This window comes from Dinoponera quadriceps, unplaced genomic scaffold (assembly GCF_001313825.1).
Source record: "Dinoponera quadriceps isolate SergipeBrazil2010 unplaced genomic scaffold, ASM131382v1 scaffold707, whole genome shotgun sequence".
Lineage (NCBI taxonomy): Eukaryota > Metazoa > Arthropoda > Insecta > Hymenoptera > Formicidae > Dinoponera > Dinoponera quadriceps.
In genome coordinates, this window is record NW_014555450.1 from 1589256 (window position 1) to 1609752 (window position 20497).

At 39.2% G+C, this 20497-nt stretch overlaps 2 protein-coding genes across 8 annotated transcripts in view; one reads left to right on the forward strand and one right to left on the reverse strand.

Moving 5' to 3' along the window:
* The window catches only part of LOC106744205 (heterogeneous nuclear ribonucleoprotein 27C-like), a 77306-nt gene that overhangs the window by 34099 nt on the left and 22710 nt on the right, over window positions 1–20497 (forward strand). Inside the window, exons 8-9 of one of the 5 annotated variants that reach the window (XM_014618745.1) lie at window positions 7644–7706; window positions 7798–7871. The exons of 1 other annotated variant lie outside the window; for it this stretch is intronic. In XM_014618745.1, the coding sequence (XP_014474231.1) occupies window positions 7644–7669 (26 nt within the window). In that variant the 3' untranslated portion in view covers window positions 7670–7706; window positions 7798–7871. Of the gene's footprint in view, window positions 1–2469; window positions 5623–5847; window positions 5870–7643; window positions 7986–20497 lie in introns of those variants that run through there. 3 more of the 5 variants (XM_014618744.1, XM_014618746.1, XM_014618742.1) reach the window with 3 other exon arrangements.
* On the reverse strand, window positions 8021–20372 carry LOC106744204 (ankyrin repeat and death domain-containing protein 1A-like). Of its 3 annotated transcripts, none has more exons than XM_014618740.1 (14): window positions 20260–20372; window positions 15662–15858; window positions 14855–14958; window positions 14689–14787; window positions 14431–14529; window positions 13900–14106; window positions 11498–11695; window positions 11217–11315; window positions 11015–11113; window positions 10705–10803; window positions 9756–9851; window positions 8999–9233; window positions 8627–8755; window positions 8021–8122 (listed from the first exon to the last, which is right to left on the reverse strand). In XM_014618740.1, exons 2-14 carry the CDS (start codon window positions 15765–15767, stop codon window positions 8043–8045), a joined length of 1650 nt encoding a protein of 549 aa, XP_014474226.1. In that variant the 5' UTR covers window positions 15768–15858; window positions 20260–20372; the 3' UTR covers window positions 8021–8042. The 3 variants fall into 3 exon arrangements, with proteins under 3 accessions (XP_014474226.1, XP_014474225.1, XP_014474224.1); XM_014618739.1 differs by having other exon boundaries at window positions 8627–8767; XM_014618738.1 differs by having other exon boundaries at window positions 8627–8803.

Consider the following 20497-nt stretch of genomic DNA (forward strand, 5'->3'; position numbering starts at 1 on the left):
CCCCCCCCCCCCCGCGTTTTATACCGGTGTATCCTCGTAGTTTTGATTATATATCACGATTTGTGTGTTAATTCTAAAGCGGTGACTTCAAACTCGTCCGGCAGTCGAGATATAACGCGCAATAAGATTACCGAGTAAGGGTTGTTAAGTTAACCAGGAATGAGAGAGTGCGCCCGGTTTATACTAAGATTAGCTAAGCCACTATCGCGTTAGCTGTACGATTGCATTATTAAGCTAATATTAAATTTTATCGCTTAATCTTTACAGCGTTAGCTTTGTAGTAAGTCTTAAGGTGTGTCTCGCTTTTTTATGGATATACATGTGTTACTTTTAATCGTGATACTTGATAGTGCCTACAATTGTTTTAAGTAATTAAAAGATAACAATATAAGTAATTAACGTATAAGGTGTCCGTTTAACGCTTTCCAATTGCAAATCCAGTTACAAGATTACGGATGTTCCACGAGTTCTGTTACGATGTTTGGACGAACGAACGAAAAATTTGACTTTGTCTAATCTGACTACTTGTTACCTTTTCTACATTATTGAGTGTTTTTCTGTTTCTTTATGCTTATTAGATGGAAGTAATATCACGAACACAAACAAACGCTGTTATTGAATAAATCAGCTAAGTAAAACTTTTCGATTACTCTAATACTTGACTTATCTGTAAGTCGGTTGCAAAAATTAATATGTTTACGATTCTTTGACGGAAACATTAATTACATTTTAAAGCGATTTTTGCTCGAGACATTTTTCTGGATGCGAAGGACTTCGTCTTTGATAGAAGCAGAATTGAGTTGGGAAGCGTTAAAGGATCGATGAATCGTCGACGTGACGATACTCCGCCGTGTACGTGCGCCGTGAACGGATATAAAGTCGGTGCAAACGAGTTGACCTGTTTTTAGACATCGCTTCGAGCACCCCTTTTTGCAAATTAGTCACGAACTCGCGATTTGAAACTTATTCGAAGGTCCTAAAAGCCGCTGCAACGCACATCGGATCTCTTGGATTTGGCAGAAAATGTGTAACCTCTTTCGAGATCTAGGTCGGTGATGTTAGTTTAGCCCGTTTGCTCTCGAGTTTAAATTACTCTCAGTAAAATTCTGCCTATTCATCCATCTATCCATCCATCCATCCATCCATTCATTCATTCATCCGTCCATCCATCCATCCATTTGTCCTACATTGTATTGTTTCACGAGCAAGATACGTTTACACGGGTTCCATACATTTTCACAACACATTTCTTAACCTGTTTTCCTGATTTCACTTGCAACGGACGACTTCAATCCCCTTCCCTTTCTTGCATCTTCTCCTTTTTATTCCGTCGCCTTATTATCCTCTCTCATTTCTTTTCCTTTGTATCTTCTCTATTTCTTGTCCTTTAGTAGTAACTTTAATATGCCGCCATATGAGGTTCAGATGTTTATAAATCTGAAGAATTTTACAGACGCGATTGTTATCAATTATATATTTCTCTTGTTATTACTATAAATTACTGATCACGATTAAGTTTATCGGATTATATCGTTATATTTTTCATGTTTGGATCAATTCTCCCGTAGAAATTCTCGGCAACAAAAGAATATGTTTTTAGAATAGGAAGCAAGACTGGTTCGATTCGACTTGAAAAATTGTTGAGTTCGATGAAAATAGTTTTTTTAGTCGCTCAACATTTTCCCGCACATTTTAATTCTTTGATATTTTTAAATCTTTCTTTTTAGTATTACGTTCCTCCACTGTGGAATATTCTCTTCAGGTTAAGTCTTGCTAATATTAACTGATTAGTATGGTTCTGTTTCATTCTTTTTTTCAATTTAATAACACGTTGGTTTTTGAAATTTCAACTAGAACAAAATGTAATATGGACGAGACTAATTGTAACTATGTTGTCGTTAGTAACTAAAAGTGAATCGAGTTGATCGAATTATGAAAATGATTTTATTTCGTGTATTCTCTCGTCTAATATTGATTAGACTTGGTTTAAGAAAAGTGCTTCCGATACCTGTTTCCTCCTGATTACTTCCTTCGTTCTCCATTCCAAGTTGGTTTTCAACTAATCCTATCAGTCTTAACTCTTTGCGGTCCTGTGTCATGTCTAAGCAACTTCAGAGGAATCATAAAAATATATTTAATGACTTTTGGGGTAATTGTAATTTCCAAATTTCTACACGAACACATTACATATAATAAATTATAACATTTGATTTACTCTATTTGCAAAAGGTCCGAACGCTCAACTCACTCGAAAATGATATTTTGTGTCTACAGTTATTCGTACATCAGTTCGGATTGCAAAGAGTGAAGCTTCTTTCACTGTTTTCTCACGCTCATCGTTTCCTATCGAGAATCAGTCTCTTGAGTTATCGTAAAATAACACGACCATTGCTCTGTACCACCCTCTCCGATAACGTCCTCGCCACGTCCTGGCACGCAGTACTACGTTCTTTTGTGCGATTCTAACAGGCGCCGGGTACGGAGCTTCAGGCGTTCCTGCTGCACCAGGAACCAACGACAACTATGGCGGTGGTCCCCAAAGGGGTTATACGGGATCTACATCCGGCTCCAATTATCATCCTTATCGCCGCTAAAGGGATAAAACGAAGTCATTTCTCGGCCAATACATCCGGGGTCTCCCTTCGTTTCTTTATTGCTAATGACGCATACATGTGTGTATATACATACATATATATATATGTGTGTATACACACACACACACACACACGCACACTACACACACATGTATACTTACATAATTACAACACACATAGATTATGGATAGCGGTGATAGGGCATGTCCAGTTTACGTACTTTAAGCCTGCGTGGGAAAGATTCGCGAAAGATCACCAGATCTTCAAGACTTCGTGGGATGAGCGAACGGTTGATGGACGAGGTGAGATTGTGGCATTTCCTCGACGTTGTTGTTTGTGGCAAGCTTTTCTCGATTTCGTAAAACAGCACATCCGTTAGCGGAGAGAAAAATTGCAGCTCGCGCGTTGTTGCAACTTTTGCGGAAGAGCAGTTAGAACGTTCAAGGAACGCGCTCGACAACTTTTGCGGATGGGGCAAGTTACGTCGAGTATAAATTTCAACTTTATGTACGACACTTCATTGATTGGTGCCGCTTGTAAAGTCGTGCGTGTATCGCGCTACTTTACAGCAAAGTCAATTGTAGTTGAAATCGTTTTTATAGCATTTGACTTTCTACAACAAAATTTTCAAATACGATTAATATATGTAAAATTTGCATTTATAACAGGAGTTACCTAAAAAAAGAAAAGAGAGAGTAGTATTATATTTGCAATATATATCTATATAATAACAATATCAATATCTTTCTTACGTGGATACGATAGAACTTTAGATTCTTTTTTAATAAAAATTCAACACCAATATTTAAATCGAGGCTTTCTCATTGTAGCCATATTCAATTATAAGCGAGTTCGGAGCGAGAAATCGAATATTTTCTTTTACACTAAGAACGAACAAAATTGCACAGAAAGAAATTGCTTTCTTCATCGCGTTCACTCAATGTGATTTCATAAAAGATATTGAAAGTTTTAATTTATTTTGTGAATTAGCAAATGTCGGTTAACTGTCGTCGAGTTTGTTTTCTCTTAAAAATATGTGGTACAAGTTGACTAGTGTAGGTCAAACTACACGTCCGTTTATTAACTCTTTCACGATATATTTTACCATTCTGTTAGGTACATGCGCATTATTGCACACACTGAACGCGAATAAGCGTGTAAAAGAAAGAAAGAGAGATGATGAAATGGTAAGAAAATGTAATTTATTTCGGTGTGTATTGTATAAGGAAAATTTTTAAGCAATTTCTCGCTTTTAACGTTGTCATTCGTATAGCTACAATTAGAAACTTGTAGCCTCAAAATATCTTAAACTACGATACATCTGTATTGAGAAATAAGTTGCAAAAATTTATCAATGATGTGTCTCATGATTAATGATTTCTACATTATTAAAATATACAAGATCACGTTGCGCAACAACATATGTACAGAAATCTCTGTAGGTAACAACGTCGTTATCGATCACTTGTTCTTCATGATTTCGAAGTGCGCACGTTTATATGTCTCGCGTGTCTGAATTAGTTTTTCAAACGGCTATAAGCGAGGCATGCTGAACGATGAATGCGTATTTAATCATTGACGAAAATCGAGAATACGATCCAGATTCAGCGTACGCGGATTGCTGTTAGACCGCGAGCAAAAGAAGTGATGACTATAAGTTAGTTATAGTTGTAATATTAATCGTAATAAGTATCGTAAGAGCAATAAGGAACATCAAACAGGACAATTGCGCTATAGTAGCCAAGACACTGATGTTAATGCGCAAGAAAATATTTTTTATTTACCGTACAATTTCAAAGATCCCTGAAAGACAATGAGATATATTCTCAGCGTTAATTACCGCGAAATAACCGCGTTAATATATCTCCTTCATAATCTCCGGTCCTCTTATTTTCATTTGATTTCATCCAATGATTGCTTTTTCTTCGTCTTTTTTTTTCGTTTCTTTTCAAAATAACTGTTGCATGCGCAACGACAGCGTTAAGAGGGAAAGTAATAGAAAGGGAGAGAACAAACCTAATGCTTTCCTCTTTTTTCTCTTTTCTTTTATTTCTACCGTAGGAAGTTTATTTCCTAGACGTCCTATTCATTTTATTGACTGGATGATGCGAGGCTTATGGAGTTAAAGTAAAAGAAATTAAGAGGACACGGTTTTAACTATAGGTATCGCATAATAAACGGATTGCGGAGACACAATTTGGATCATTTGATACTCCATCTTGACGTCTTCTCCTTTTCTAAAGATTTATTTCCCTTTAAATTAAATTTATCGCATGGTAGTTGAGCGAACGAAAAAATTCGGTTTGTTTTTGAAATTATTAGTTTTTTTTTTCTACCAATTTATGTCTATATACGAGGAAATTAGCACTGTCGTCTGCGGCTTTTTTTTTACAAGAATAGATTAATACGTTTCTGAAAGAAATGACAACGAGATCTCGATTCTTTTATTCGTTCGTAATTGGCGGTTTTCAAGATATTGAAAATCATATAAGTACAAAAATCCGATAATAAACGAATAAATATTTATATATATTTCAGTTTGAAATTTTAATGCTTTTCGGTAAGCTTTCACTTCGTCGAATCCACATATTTTCGTAAATGTCTTTCTGAGATCCTCTGTATTCATTTCATCGACAGATTGAAAATGCAAGGAAATTATAACAGCGAAGCAAGGCGAAAAAGGTGTTTTGAAGTGAAAAAAAAGTACCATTCAAACGCCAAACATGTTTATTTAAACGACGGTAGTCTGAGGGAGAACAAGTTTAACGATTTAGAGACATTGATTTATTTGATCGTATTTATAGGTATGTACGATTGTAAGATGTATTTGATATTGGATGACTATACCAGTGTGCGTGTAAGTCACGTGCAGTGATCTAAATTTCGGATGCACCTGCGTTCCGGCACACGTACTTTTCGCGATAGAATATGATTTTAGTAGTTTAAAGCGACAACGAAGAAAACGCGCGTTAAACGCATATGTCGTAGTAATATATTAGTAATAGTAGTACTAATATTAATGATTAGGGTTATAATTAAAAATTTTTAGAGGAAGAGTGAGCGAGAAGAAAAGAAAAGGGGGGAGAGAGAGAGAGAAAGAGAGAGAATAATAATCGGTAGAATTGCTATAGATGGTTGGTACCACATCCACATCTCCATTTCTACTATTCGTCACTAATATTATATTACTGTTCATACTATTTTGTTACATACTGCGCATCATAAAGTAATGATAAAATGAATTCTTTTATAGCATAGAGGTCACACAGGATATTTCATATGGACTAATAAAAGATTCACATTTTAATAGAAACCATTTGGGAATCGAGTTTGTCAGTTATTTGCAAACCCCACCATTTTATCAATCGATATTTCCTTTTATTTCAGAGTTTAATCCTGTTCTTTTCCTAACTTTGAAGGAATTATTTAATTTCGTCTGCATAACAATTATAATTCAGATAAAGGTTGCAACAAATAATTAACACGACGATATATAGAATACAACGATTTATTACATCAAGACGAGATATGTACATTTTTGTAAAATCGTACTTTCAGAAAGCAGCTTCGGAAGTCCATGATTTCTTATCAAGCGGTATTTGTCACTATATACGTCGCTTACATACGTATATTATATACATTGTCTTTCGCATTGTTGCTAACCTATATTACTGCTAGCAATTGTCGAAAAATTTAAGAAATCAAATACAGACTTAAATACAAAAATAAATATTTCTGCCTTCAATTCTCTCAGTTGTTTCTCATATATTTTTCTTAGTAATGTAATTTCGACATTATGTAAAATTATATAAACCAAATATATATATAAAGTAGAAAAAAGTGATTTCTCGTTTGGAAATTTATAATTACGAGTGCGACTTTATTTGATTGGAAATTCTATAAATTTCTAATATATAAAATATCACGAAACGTAAAATAAAATTAGATATTATTATTCGAAGTTGATTAAATCTATTTAGACTCGTAGGTTTCAGATATGTGGATTTTTTATGTGTGTGTCTTTCGAAACGAACGGCACGATAAACGTTATCGATTCTGTTATATCGATGCGTTATCGAAATCTAATAATCTAACAATAAACTTTTATCACATCGAAAGCCCTGAAAAATGTACTCTCACATTTACCCTATGCGTTATTATTTATCTCGTAAAGTCCCTATTGCGTCCGATTGTGTACTTTGATTTTACAATTGTACCGCTTTTCCGATCGTTTCTGTACTAAATTTTGTTTCTACGAGTTACCACGACAGTTGCATACGACATTTCTATATAAAATAATCGCGAGGGTAAATGGAATCGTGCTAAACTCGAGTCGTCTAAATTAAGATTAGAGTTTTTTGCTCAGGACGGTTTAGTTTCATACGTATATATTTGTTTAGTATTTTGTTTTAAGTACTTTTCGCACATTACGTCGTTTGTATGTATTTCGAATTTCCAAAATCTTCCTTCACATTCTCCTCTCATCAGGAGTGAAATTATTTATCCGACGGTAGTCTAGCGGAGTGCAATTCATTTCGTGAAAATTTCATTCCTATCGAGCTTTATCATACAATTTTTCTTTTCCTCTTTGACCACTTCCCCGTGTTATCACGCAGAATGCACAGAATAGTTTAAGATCGGCATACTTGGATCATTTATTACTCCTCGGTGTATCAAATTTCAATCATTTACACTGATTGCTAATTTTGAATTTAAGGCTCCCGCAACTGTCTTTGCTTGATGACATCAGAAGCGAGGAAACGTATACCGAGATTCTATCTTGCGGTATACGTTCAAATAAAAAGATATATCCACTAAATAACATTTCTAATCGATTCGGCACGAAATACTCCGAAATAACCGTAAAATTAATATGATATTTCTCCTTTTAATCTCTTTTCTCAATGATTTTGTGTGAATGTTAATTTTAGCCGGAGCCTTAAGAGTTGTTAGTGATTCGTCGCAATGATGAGATATTTATCCTAATATAATTATTATATCGAAAGAGTTGAATATTCGTTTCTATATTCACGAGGATTTTTCTCACAGGTGACTCTCATCCCTCTTCCCCGTAAAACCACTCGAATCATTGGAAAGATTTCGGTAACGTGTGTATGTATATGTGTGTGTGCTCGCTTTGAATCGACAGCTATTTCTGTGTCGTAAATTATAATCGTTGATCGTGCCTCCTCCTCCCCTATAGAAATTGCGGAACATTGCCCATCGTTGGTACAAAAGGTAAGTATGAATTATACAAGATCCATATGTGGCTTCGAGCGTGAATTTGTCGTGAATCTTTGGCCGAGCTTCCCAGAATTTCTCATACTACAATACAGAAAGTTGCCAACGGAACTATTGCGATACAAGTTATAGATCCGTTATATCCTCGTGTACGTATCGGTGCGCGCACGTGGAAACGGATGAGTCGAGTTTGGCACTCGTAGATATTCACGTGATGGAGCATTTGTGACATCGTCGGCCCTTCGATTTCGTCTTGTTGTCCTGATCCATCTGCTTGCGAACGGAATCTGCGAGGAAATATCATTTTTATCTTTTACAAAGTGCATGAAAAATTTATTCTGTCACGCGCGCGAGTGATTAATTAATATGATTCCCGGAATTAAGTGTATGAGACAAACATATAAGGGGAAAGCGAATGCATAATTCTTCGCTTTGCTATAAATAAGATGTTATTTGTGTCGTCCGAATTATCCATTTTCTTTATAAGTTATTTTTGTGTTAAATGTATACAAGAGACGGAGGATCGTTAATATATCGCAACGATATTCAATAACATGCGATGTTTTCAAATGTCATCATCTTGAAAAATATCTCGAGTAACGTTTCAAGCACATTTTTGCAATATACGCGAAGACATTATGATCGAGTAATATTTTTAAGACAAAAATTTACGCTACAACTCCCCCAAAAAATGCACATAAAATGTTCCAATATCATCCCTTATTTATCACGAGGGGACCATCACGACGGTTGTTTTACTTGAAAATGATAAACGTTAAAAGGAGAATTACCTGCAATCGTTTTCTTGTCTACCGCTGACAAAGCTTCGCAGAGCTCTTTCGCCAATGGCACGTCGGGATTTAATCCGGAAGCCCAGATGAGTAACATTCGAAATCCGTGCTCTTTGTAGCTCGAAGGACCTACAATTGGAGCTTTATCGTCCTTTTCATAAGGCTGCTCTAAGTGCACTATAGGAACGTTGAGATACAAATTACGTCTGTGTAAATTAATTGATACGATAGCCTTTTTATCGTCATTTTGTACAAAACGCTGTTATCTCTCTGACATCTTACATTTCTATAACTCGGACGTTTTGTTTGTATCTCGATGGCGTTGTTTGTCACAGCTTCGGACATTTAGCAACGGACAGGAACGCGAATTACCTGTATACTGATGCTCGATGGCTCTGATTTGATCGTGGGTGAAGGCCCAGTGGAGAGCTAATTTCTTCCAATCGTCAGGTGCCAACTGTTTGTAGGCCAGCTTCCAGAGAACGGATCGCACTTGCTCAGACAGACCGCCGTTGTTACTGGATACGCTGCCACCGCGCGAGCCTTCCCTCCATCGTTTTCGCGCTGGAGTTAATTCTCGAGCCTCCTTGTCGGAATTCGAAATCTCCTAAGATTTCCAAGCACTCGGTCACATACGGTCGAAACTTAGCACCGGGAGGCCGAGTCCGGTTGTCACACTTTTTACGCATTGATTCAAAGAGAAAGCCATAATATTGTGTACATTATAATGTAGCTACGTACGAGAGAAACAATCTTAAAAAGTTATTTATTTGTAAACAAGACCACGCAAATGTGACATCTCTTCCAGACCCGGTCTCCTCGATTTATCGCCACCTCGTGCAAAATTTCGACTCTTCGAAAGAATTTTTATTAACGAAGAGAGACTCGTTTCGGAAACGATTTCATCGAATTTTGCGGATATATCATACTGAGTAACCGAAAACAAAAGAGATTTTCAATGATTTCCTTTTATTTTGGTAAGTGCTTTCTCGCATATTATTTGCGAAGCGCAATTGTTTCTTAGTTATGAGCGTATATCTTGAAATGTTTCGATTAGATTGTGATTTTTCAAAGGCACGGTCCGTCGAATGTCGTAGAATGCGAAATGCTCTCACACAGGTGTACCTACCAGGGTCGGATAATCCAATCTCGCGGTTTTAATGATCATGTCGACGATGGCCGTGAAACTGCCCCTCGCCGCTATGTAAAGTGGTGTCCGGCCGCTCTGCAAATGTCGGGATAACTTTGGTTTAACTTCATTATCGAGTTTACGACCGCCATGATCTCCCGTTAACCGCAGTGTGCGAGATTAAAGTGTACGACTTTTCTGTAAATAGATCGCGCGTATCAATTCTCTACCGACATGATCAAACCGTGTCGTGTGACCTTCCTTCAGGATGCGCTCATCGGGATTATTAGGTGTCATATCGGAGCTGCGTATCATGAAAATAAAGCACTTTTTACGATGAAGAAGGATAAATTACATTTATAGTATTTACCGAGACTTAATACATCACCCGAAAGTTGGAATCTGAGCGCTTTAAAATACTCATTCCATTTCTACTTGTTCGTTCCGTCAGATATTAATTTCGCCAATGTCTTCATAATTACATCCCGCGAATATCATTAGCTTTATTCGTTTTTGTGTGAAACAAGGACGATTGGATTTAAAGCAATACGGAACGTTTCGATTAAGGCGAATCCGCTAACTACAGTCAAATAATCAAGTCAGAGGTTACATACACGCTGTATTTTTTCGACGTTATTATTATACCACCTGGTTGGCCATAAATCGTTATTCCGTTTTTATCACTTTGATTCCCTCGGATATTTAATTGGATTCCCTTTTTAATTAGACTCTCCCTTTAATTAACCGGCGTCGCGGGTTACAAGTTTGTTCGTTTATTGTAAGCAAACTGAATAAATAACTTACGGGCAGGTTTTAATTAGTTATCGAATAACTCGAGCTTAATTATATCGTAATTTGATCGTAGAGCTTAATAAAACGATTTGACTCGAAGTGTCAGTAATAGCAGAGCATCGATAAATTAGTCAGAATTGAATTAATAATCATTTACCTGTTCCTTCTGCTCGATATTTGCACCTGCTGCAAGAAGTAATTCGCAGATGTCCGTATGTCCCATCTCGGCCGCGATGTGAATAGGCGATTGCAGTCTCTAAAAACGAAACGTCGAAATATGAAATCGATAATTTCATTAACAAAAAATTCTCCGAATGTTCCTCGAGTACGAACAGGAAAAGAAAGTTTTGACGGAAAATGCATTACGTGAAATTCTAATTTCAGCCTGAGTAAATCGATAACATTTTCTCTCGCACTATACGTAATCTGTCTTGTATCGATGAGGTATAGATGTAAACTATACATACCAAATTTAAACAATTAAGATCGACGCCTTTGTTAATTAATATCTCTACCGTGTCTACTTCGTTGTTCTGGCAGGCCAGATGCAAAGGTGTATTGCCGTTCTGCAAGTAGATAATTAAAATATAACCCGTGCGGGTGATATAAATGCATCGACGTTATGCGTCGCGACATTGATTATATATAGAGAAATTCCGAGATGTACACCTTGCATTGCTTGTTAAGATCAGCCCCGTGCTGAATCATAGAGTCAAGTATTCCTTTGCATCCCTGACTCGCGGCAACGTGAAGGGGAGCGAAGCCCACCTGAAGAGATAGTCGGTTAACTCGACGCGAATATCGGGCCTTTCTAACAATACGGAGGAATTTTATTTGTTCAAACTAACTACGATATGAGAATCCCCCAGAACAAGTGGAGATTGCAATAATTCATTCGTTCCAATAACAGCATCTTTCCTAATGGATGCCGCAAAAATTATTCGATTTACCGCATCGGTGAGCTCGGTGTTCGCTCGAGCCTTTAGTAACAATTGCGCAATCCCTGTGTGTCTAGTCCTGGTGGCCACGTGAAGCGGGGTATTACCGTCGTTATCCTGGGCGTCTACGTTCGCACCTAATCCTATAAGGACCTCGACGGCCTCCAGGTGCTCCTCGGCACAGGCGCAATGCATCGGCGTCTGTCCCTTCTGGAAAACAATTCGGAAAATGACGACGATGTTTTCATTCATCGGTTGTACTTTTTTCTAACACGACCGGAATGCAACGCGAAGTACGTGCGCGCGACGAGATTAGAATTCGGTGCCAGGAGAATCGAAAAAGTCGAGGGAGAGGTGAGAGTTTGTTTACGCGGCCTTCCTCGGGGGATTTCGCTGATACGGAGGCGCGCTATAGCAACTTGCAGCAGAAAGATGGAGGATTCAGCGGCGGACATACAGCTACGGAAATCGGTTCCTCTCATCTCCCCCCCCCCCCCCCCCCCCNATTATAAATTCCCCCCTTTTGTGTCTTCGGCGATCGATAGCGCCGCACCATGGAGGAGTCGCCGTTATGCCCGAACAATCGCTGATGCGTTTTCGCTGTTTCGGGTCGCTCGTTTCACGAGCGGGGGAAGAAGGGGAATGCCGGTCGTATTTAATATATTAGGCTATAATTTATACCGAGAAGCGGATAAAGCCTGCGCTGTTAAATTAATCGCTGCGGTGCGATTATTGTTTCTTTTCAGAAATTTGGAATTCCAGGGTATTCTTTCGATTCTTATATCGTCGGTGTCCCAAAGTATCATCGATTTCTTTTCTTTTAGTTTATGGAAAAAACTCTCTCGTTGGAGAATCGCCTCCACGGCTTACAAAAGCTCCTCCGCTCGAAGCCAATATGGCGCATGTCCCTGGGGGTAAACGCGGAAACGTTACGTGTATATATTTCGTGTATTGAGGAGCAGCTTGTGAAACGTCCCAGAGAATACCCGCATCACGTCAAAGCTGATCCCGGATAGTTGACAGATGCGAGAAACTTCTTGTTTTGATTGATCGAAGAAGTTATATCGCTAAAACCGCTCTCAAGTAAGAGGCGTGTCTCCTTTGTTTTTGAAAAATCCGCCTGTCAGATACGGCCTTTGCTCGGCCCGTTCACACAATTTGAAGATATTTTGTACTTTTACGGCGGTCGAAACTTGTGTTTATTTAACGCTGCGTTATAAGCATTGACAAGCACAAAATAGGAGAAATTGAACCAAATTTCCGAAGGAAGCGACAGGTTTATTCGTATCACCTTAAGCGATCCTTCAATAGCTGTTTTTTCTCTCTTGTAAAGGAAGGTATTAGTGTGACACAAAGAGATTCCTACGGAAATGTTGAAAAAATCCGACACTCACTTCGCGAGTGGCAGTGAATTATGCAGTTATATATGAGATTGTATTTAATGCTGATGTTAAATGCGAGAGACGGTGTAACGTAATGTGAAATATATCTCATTTTAATACATGCATATTGATAATAAATTAACAAGAAATGGGGTATAAATTCATATTACGTATTTATTCGTGACGAGACTGTATCAGCACTGATGATAATTTGCTTAATGTAATTTATCATTCTCTGCTTGAAACGCGGTTACAATTACATTGGAGATGTCCACTCATCCGGATATTTCAAACTATCTTGATGAAAAAGGAAAAAGCGTCGCAAAGTTGAATTGTTGAGAATATTGTTCCGGACAATTGCTCCGCACGAAAGACAGGAAATCATGCATAATTTATGCATGCAGATATTTGCCGAGAGACACGAGATTGCACGAATGAATTTTCCGCGAGTTTACGCGCGGAAGTAGTCGGTTTGTGATTGGCGGTGGGATACTACACACGAGCGAAGTTCGGCCAACGAAGATGCTAATGAACGGACGGATATCCCTTGAGATACCGAGTGAAATGATGGGAATCAGATTTCCGGGTGTGGAATATCTCGTTACGAAATTCGAGAGCCCGAAACATGACCATATTGTGCGAGAAGCGAATTTCGGAATATTCACAAGGTCCGGATATGTTTGCAGCAAGACAAGTCCGTATTGTTCGCCCATTATAATGTACGTAGGAAAAAAAATCAACGTTTATTGTCGTACACACACGGTTTACGGAACGTATATCATTTTTAACGGTTGCAGGTAACTCGGTTATACAGAGAGAGATATAAGTCAAAAAGAGACCGGTTTATTAACAATGAAATGGCAGAGTTCTTGCGGCGTTCAGAATTTTTCTCCAAAATATCAATTTTCACATATTATTATATATAGAAGCTCATTGCAACCGTTGCGATCGAGAAACAGCGTATGAAAAGGATCGAGTTATATATTACGCGCGCGTATTGATATAACGAGGCGAAAGAACATCCCCGCTTACCTTGTCCGTCGCGTCGAGTACGATCCGTGGTATGTTAGACAGCGCCGTTACAACTGCGGGATGCCCCGCAACAGCTGCGTGGTGAAGCGCAGTTGCACCGGTGCAGTCGACGGCTTCACCGTTTAACGATTCCACAGCTTCCGCGAGGTATTCCACCACGCCTACGTTGCTGCCACGAGCACCACACATTAAGAGGGTGTGTTGTTTCTAGAAGAGATCGAAGAGAGGGAAGCAGAAAGAAAAAAAACCGATGCCAGTATCAATGTTGACGCGATTATCGATTTCTTTCCCCCGCGAGAGATTTCAGTTTCGATATATTTCCTCTCTCCGCGATCGATAAGTTCCAATTAAATGCACGACCATTTAATCTCGCGCAACTGTGTCTCGCGCAAGTTTCCGTCGAGCCGAAGAATTATGCTTAAAGAGAGATCGGTTCTTTCGGATAGCATCGTCGCGACGGTTTTACGCAAATTTCAATTCGAACGGCTTGAATATAGAGATGAAACAATTGTTAGAGGATGATCGGTGTACCTTGTTAATCGCGGATACGTTCGCTCCGGCGTTTATCAACATCTTCACCGCGTCTCGGTGTCCGTGTTGAGCGGCCATATGTAAAGGGCGCATTCCGTACTTGAAAGAGAAACGCACAGCTCGAGAATTCATGTTCGACGTGGAATTTCATCAAGACGGTAGGTAGGTTAGTCGCTACTATCCTTAACTCTCAATTAAGAGATTACGCGGACTCCGGCTTAAAAGGCGCGCGACATTCATTTCTAATTGATTCCATACCTTATCTTTCGCTTCGATATCGCATTTGGCTTGTATCAACATTTCGATAATTTCCGTGTTTCCTCTGGATGCAGCCCAGTGAATCGGAGCACGGCCATACTGCACGGACAATTTTCAATATATTTGCTCTTTCTATCAATTTAAGCGATTTCTCTCACTGACTTACGTTATTTCTGGAATCTACGTCGACAGTCTCCTTAAGTACTTTGCGAACGGTGTCCGCTTCGTTCTTTATCACAGCCTCGTGTAGGAGAAGATCATTCTTAAGAACTGGCGGGGAAAAGATACATTATGTAAAGCAATTGTATGTAGATTCAGCTGATTGTTTTGTTAAAATATCCCGTCATATTAGACGTATCCAAAATAAGTGAAATTTCATTTAACAGATATATGTAATAAGTATTTTTAGATACTCACTTTTTCAATCGCTTTGCGCGCCTATGAAAATAGAATTTCGAACGGAAAAAATATGGACTGCATTAATTTGTTTCGGGGGCTGGGCGTTTTAACTCCCGACGTCATAGCGTACACGTGCTGTCGTTACCGCCGCACATGGTTTTTTATAATTTCGGGCCGCGCTGTATCGATCGCGCGTGCAATTCGAGGCGGAAGGAAGGACGGTTGGGACGAGTGTATCGTTAATTACTTGAATGGCTAATTTTGCGAATGTTGACGCAAATTGAACATTTTTCGCGCGACCGCACTTTAAAAGCCCGCGCAGAGAAGCTCTTTACGAGCGGAACAGACAAAAAATTTCAACCGCAGGGAGGTAGTGTAATTCGCAATTTTTCTTGTTTTTCTTCTTTCGGGATAAAGAGTTACAGGAGATATGTTGCTGTTTTACAAGAATCGGCTGATATGAAAAATCTGATTTGGAGAAATCTGGAGAAATTAACGATCCGGTAGAAATCTCACCGCCGCGCCCTGTACGCGTGTACTCGGAATCTTGAAATTTTCGCATCTCTATACTCACTTCTAGCAGTCTTTTGGTTCAGTACTTCATCCTCGATTGCCTCGCTGAGGTTCAACGGCGGCGGGGTCCTCGCCTTCGTTATGTTCAACTCTTTTTTGTCCACCATCTTTCACTGCAGTTGTCCCGAGCGTTGCATTGTCATCGGGTCCTCTCTCGGTCGTTAGGTCGCGACGCACCGACTATTAATTAATGACGACCTAGAACGAGTGGCGCGGTACAATAGAAATCGTTAGGTCACCTATGGCTTCCTGAACTTGTCGATTCACTAGATTCACGAGAAGCTAAAATAGAGTGTGATGATTGATTCGCCGTTATCGACAATATTGCGTATCACCAATTCTGATCTATTTAGCAATTATCAGGGACGGTAGCTATTTGTCGCATCAATTGAAGCCCCTCTATTGGGAGGAGAGAGAGAGAGACTTGCATGCATTTTCTGATGAAAATGAAAATATTCCGGACAATGTGCTATTAACGTTTCAAAAAAGAAACATTCAGTGCTCTTTTCTTCTCATTGCACTCGGTACCATTCGTTTCCCCAAAGCAAATAACGTAGCTTGATATGTATCGCGCTGCGTCCTACATTTTGTCAGAGTGCATTTTCAGCACTTGCACCGTTTCGTTAATAATACAATAACATGGTTATTGTATTCGTTGTATCGTTACTAATACAATAACGATGTTTCCTGATCATCCGCTGCAGCGTTTATCCCGCCTGGGAAGTAAACGCAGGTTTCACAGAAAATTGAATAAAACATCGTAAATTACTGTCGCGGGAGAGCATAGTAATAACGTGCTTTACTGTCGCAAGTGCAGCTGTACTATTAGCAAAAGAGAGGTAGGTGCAACATCTTTAGCGAATGCAGTCGTAAATCTTGATCGTCGTCACCCGCGTTGCCTCGTAATATATATCGTATACCTTCACCCATTTTTCATATTTTTCTGTCGACATTTTTCTCCGAGGAATCACAGGCAGCGCGAGCTCGCTTTTAAAGAAAATTTCACACTTCCTCGCCTCCGGAGGGATATACTCCTCGAAACTTACCGACGTTTTTGTCTTATTGGGTCTTTCTATCCCGCTACGTCTAAAATCTCGCTGCTGCATTTATCCAGTTTCCATTAGAAAAGCGTAACGCATAGAATATTCTCTGTAACACGAGGGATAATAATAAGAGTCGAAGTCGCTCTCTCGGAGAAAGAAACGAAAAAAGGGGATAGCATTTTACGAGATTGCAATTTTGCATTGTGTAAAGTCACCTCTTTGCGCGCGTAATCGTGTCATCTTGTATTGTACTTATTTATATAGTTCGTAAAGTTCACTTGAAATAATGGCGTGCCCGAAGTGGATCTTATGAATTACCGGCTTGTTCACCAAAGTTTCTGCTCTGGATATCTTATTGGACGAGAACTGAGGCAAACGCGCAGAAAAATTACTCCTACGTATAATAATCGGTGTTAGCAGATGGATGTTACGAGAATGTCATACGAATTTTACGGCGAAGTCTCGGGGAAAACACGCAGCGTGGCGATCGAAACACTTAATAAGCGGCCGATGACAGGTGCGCAAATGGATTTCGAGGGGCGTTTTGTACAGGGTGTTCTCCCGATACAATCCATCGACGATATTCGCGGTAAGATTTTGTTGCGGATCTGAATGTCACGGTCGGCTACAATGTGCCGAAATTGAAGATGAAGCGAAGATAATCGATCGTTATTAATTCATTCATTGCTTCTCGCAAATTTACATCATTTCAGAGATAAGAGCGAACCAGATGATATTGACGTCAATTAAATCATGATTTAGTTTTTTGTAAATGTGATAAGTTTCAAATATAAACAGCTTAGTGAAACTTCTATTAATAGCGTACAGTAGTAGTATATTTTCAATTCAATGTTTAATCATCTATTATTAAATATTATATTACGTAATTATTCTGATAAATATAACGATGCGTTTTTTTTAAATATTTTTTACATACACCGCGTTCCCGTCAATAAGAGGAAATAAATGAACTTTCGCAAGAATCCTTTCTGATTCAATGCGATAAATATTATGATACTTGATCCGGTAAAACGGATGAATGCGATTGATGCGATACTCGAATTTCTGCCGTATTGATTGGCGCACTTAATCGAGAATGCGGCTTTAGTCATGCACGCGGATGACGATTTGATGAATATAATCCGTTTAAATGAAGCGCGCATTACACTCTATTAGGTAGTAGGTCAATCGAGAAATTACGTATTCTTTTGGTGAAATAGCAGATTGATCGTGGTGAATGCTGAGCTACGGGCATGATTGCAGCGAAGATGAGAAAGTTCGCGTGTGTACGTCGCTTTAAAGATCCTAATAAAAAGGTCAATCCGTCATTGAGTTTGAAAGGCGATCTCCTCTCCTGTGTAAATAATTGTCCCCCAGCTTCTGTGGATTTAATTACGACGCTCAAGTCGTCCGTCTTATGGTGGTAGCATAGTTTCCCAGAGCAGAGCTCAGAAACTCGTTCATGCTTTCCCGATAATTCAAGCCCTCTGTTGAACGCAGAACTTTCGACGAACCTACCAAGTAGCTGAATATCGGCGCGAAGATATATCAAGCATCCGCAGAATTTCTAGTGGGGGGCTGTCTCTTGTAAAAATATATGCAAAGTCACTCGAGCGATCGTCTCTTTCATTGAACTTTAATCGGCTGAAACTCCGTTAAAGTAAAAATTCAATTACGAGTAGAAGTTAAAATAAAGTCAGGTTCAAAGAGAGAGAGAAAGGATTCGGTCGTCTTGATGTATACGCGATCTTTAACTCGGTTATTTCTCAATTATCCTCTTAAGCTTGCCAAAAAAGATTAGAAACTAGACTGCCATACGTTTACACACGATACATCATATATTTCTCTTTCACCACATTTGAAGAATGCTACGTAATCGACACCTAAACCAAAACGTGTTTCGAAAGAAAATCATTTCAGTCAATCAACAAAGTTCTTTGCCGTTCAATCAATTAGAAAAAAATATGGGTCAATTTGTTTGTTTACATATTCGAGCTTTAACCAATCGTAAATTCGCGTAGTGTCGGCTTCGATCGTTTTTTCGCGCGCGCACGTCGTCGATTATCGATGTAAACCGGTGGGACGGGTGAAATGTAAGCCTCGACCTCGCAACAAATCATCCGCATACGAGGGGCCGCACGGATAACGCGCGTATATATTCTACACGCGGCCCTTAAATTATTTTAACACGCCACCGCTATTATATTTCTGCTTATTGGCACTGCAAACTCGTATTCATGTAAGTTTCCGACTTTCGCGAAAGAAAATCATTACTACCGATGAGACTAGATACGTCGAGCTAGGTGATTTTCGTGCCTCCACCGCTTGAAATAACAGTGCTCGCGGCGTATCGAAATTAATCCGTTCAACCCGTATTTTTACGGAAACTTTAACGGCCCGACTTTACGAATACGTTGATGTTAGCTTTCGTTCTCTCTCTGGAGCTGTTACGAGCGGCTTTGGCAAATCTCTTAAAGGATTTTAACTAATTGTTAACTTTACCGTCTCCCTCATTATTCGATAACAGCGAGGAATAACGCAACGTACTAAAATAGCGGTAAAAACGTTTGCGTTCGATTTCGAATTAAAGAATCAGTTAAATCCCGGTTAACCTCGGAATGGTTTGCGAAGAAGTGCTTACATTTGTCACCAATCCCTTGAAAACCTTTCTCCGACTCGTGGCGTACGAGCGTTTGAAAGTAAATCCCAGCCATCTCACGTAGAGACACAATATGTTAAGTTAATCAGCGCAATCTGAGCGCTTCATATGCGAGAATATTTGTGAGAAACCCCTCCACCATCCGGCAACTTCCACATGTTCTTTTCTCCTCGATTAGACTTCAATTGGATCATTATCGTACAAAAGTATTCCGCCAACGTATAAATAAACGACGTGAGCCTTGCTATGTATATTTATCGTGTCGAATTTTCTCTCATAGACCGTTTTTACTTATATGCGAAAAATTTCCGAATTTTCGTTCATGATTTTATTAACGTGACAATTTCTTTGAGAGCTCGGAAAGTGTAATTCCTCTTAAACGGAATTTCCCTAGAGAGTACTCTCCGTTATTGTCTTTCTGATATTCAACATTTAATATTTTGACAAGTATATAGCTAGTTACACAGTTTAACATGAAAAATATGAACTTATTTGCATTCTAAAAGCTGAATTTACTGCTGGTAAAGATCTTTCAGATCTTCAATCGGTTATCACTCCAATACCGACTTGTATATCATTTGAACACGAGCCTATTGTACGTTGATTGAAAAATCTTGTATTGAGATACAGCGTTCTGTATATACTCCCCAAATCCCGTTTACTAAAATTTTTAATTTTATTTCTTTTTTTTCATCAAGTTTCAGTATAGTTCGCGAAAACTGAATATACGCCGAATAACGGAGAGACATCCGTTTGAGTTCCTATTCATTCTCCAATTAACGTAATATTTCGCACGAAAGGATATTTTCGAGGTGCAAAAATATTCGATTCAAATGCACGTCACACAAACTGCACTCCAGACCTTCCGGGTAACGAATCGGTGAAACGTTCACTCACGTCGCTTTGTTCTCGTTGCGGCGAGCCACCCTCTTGGATTTTCGGTCACTGGTACAACGAGGCTGCGAAATCAGGTGCGGAACGATTCTTCCGCCACGAAGGCTCACCCAAGGTTCACACTACAACGGGCGGCATGCTACTGGCCGAATCGTCCCCGTTTCGCCTTGCGAGGCACCCCCATTATTAGGTCGACGGCAGCGCAGCCACGTGGAGGGTTGGACCACTATCAGAGGCGCAC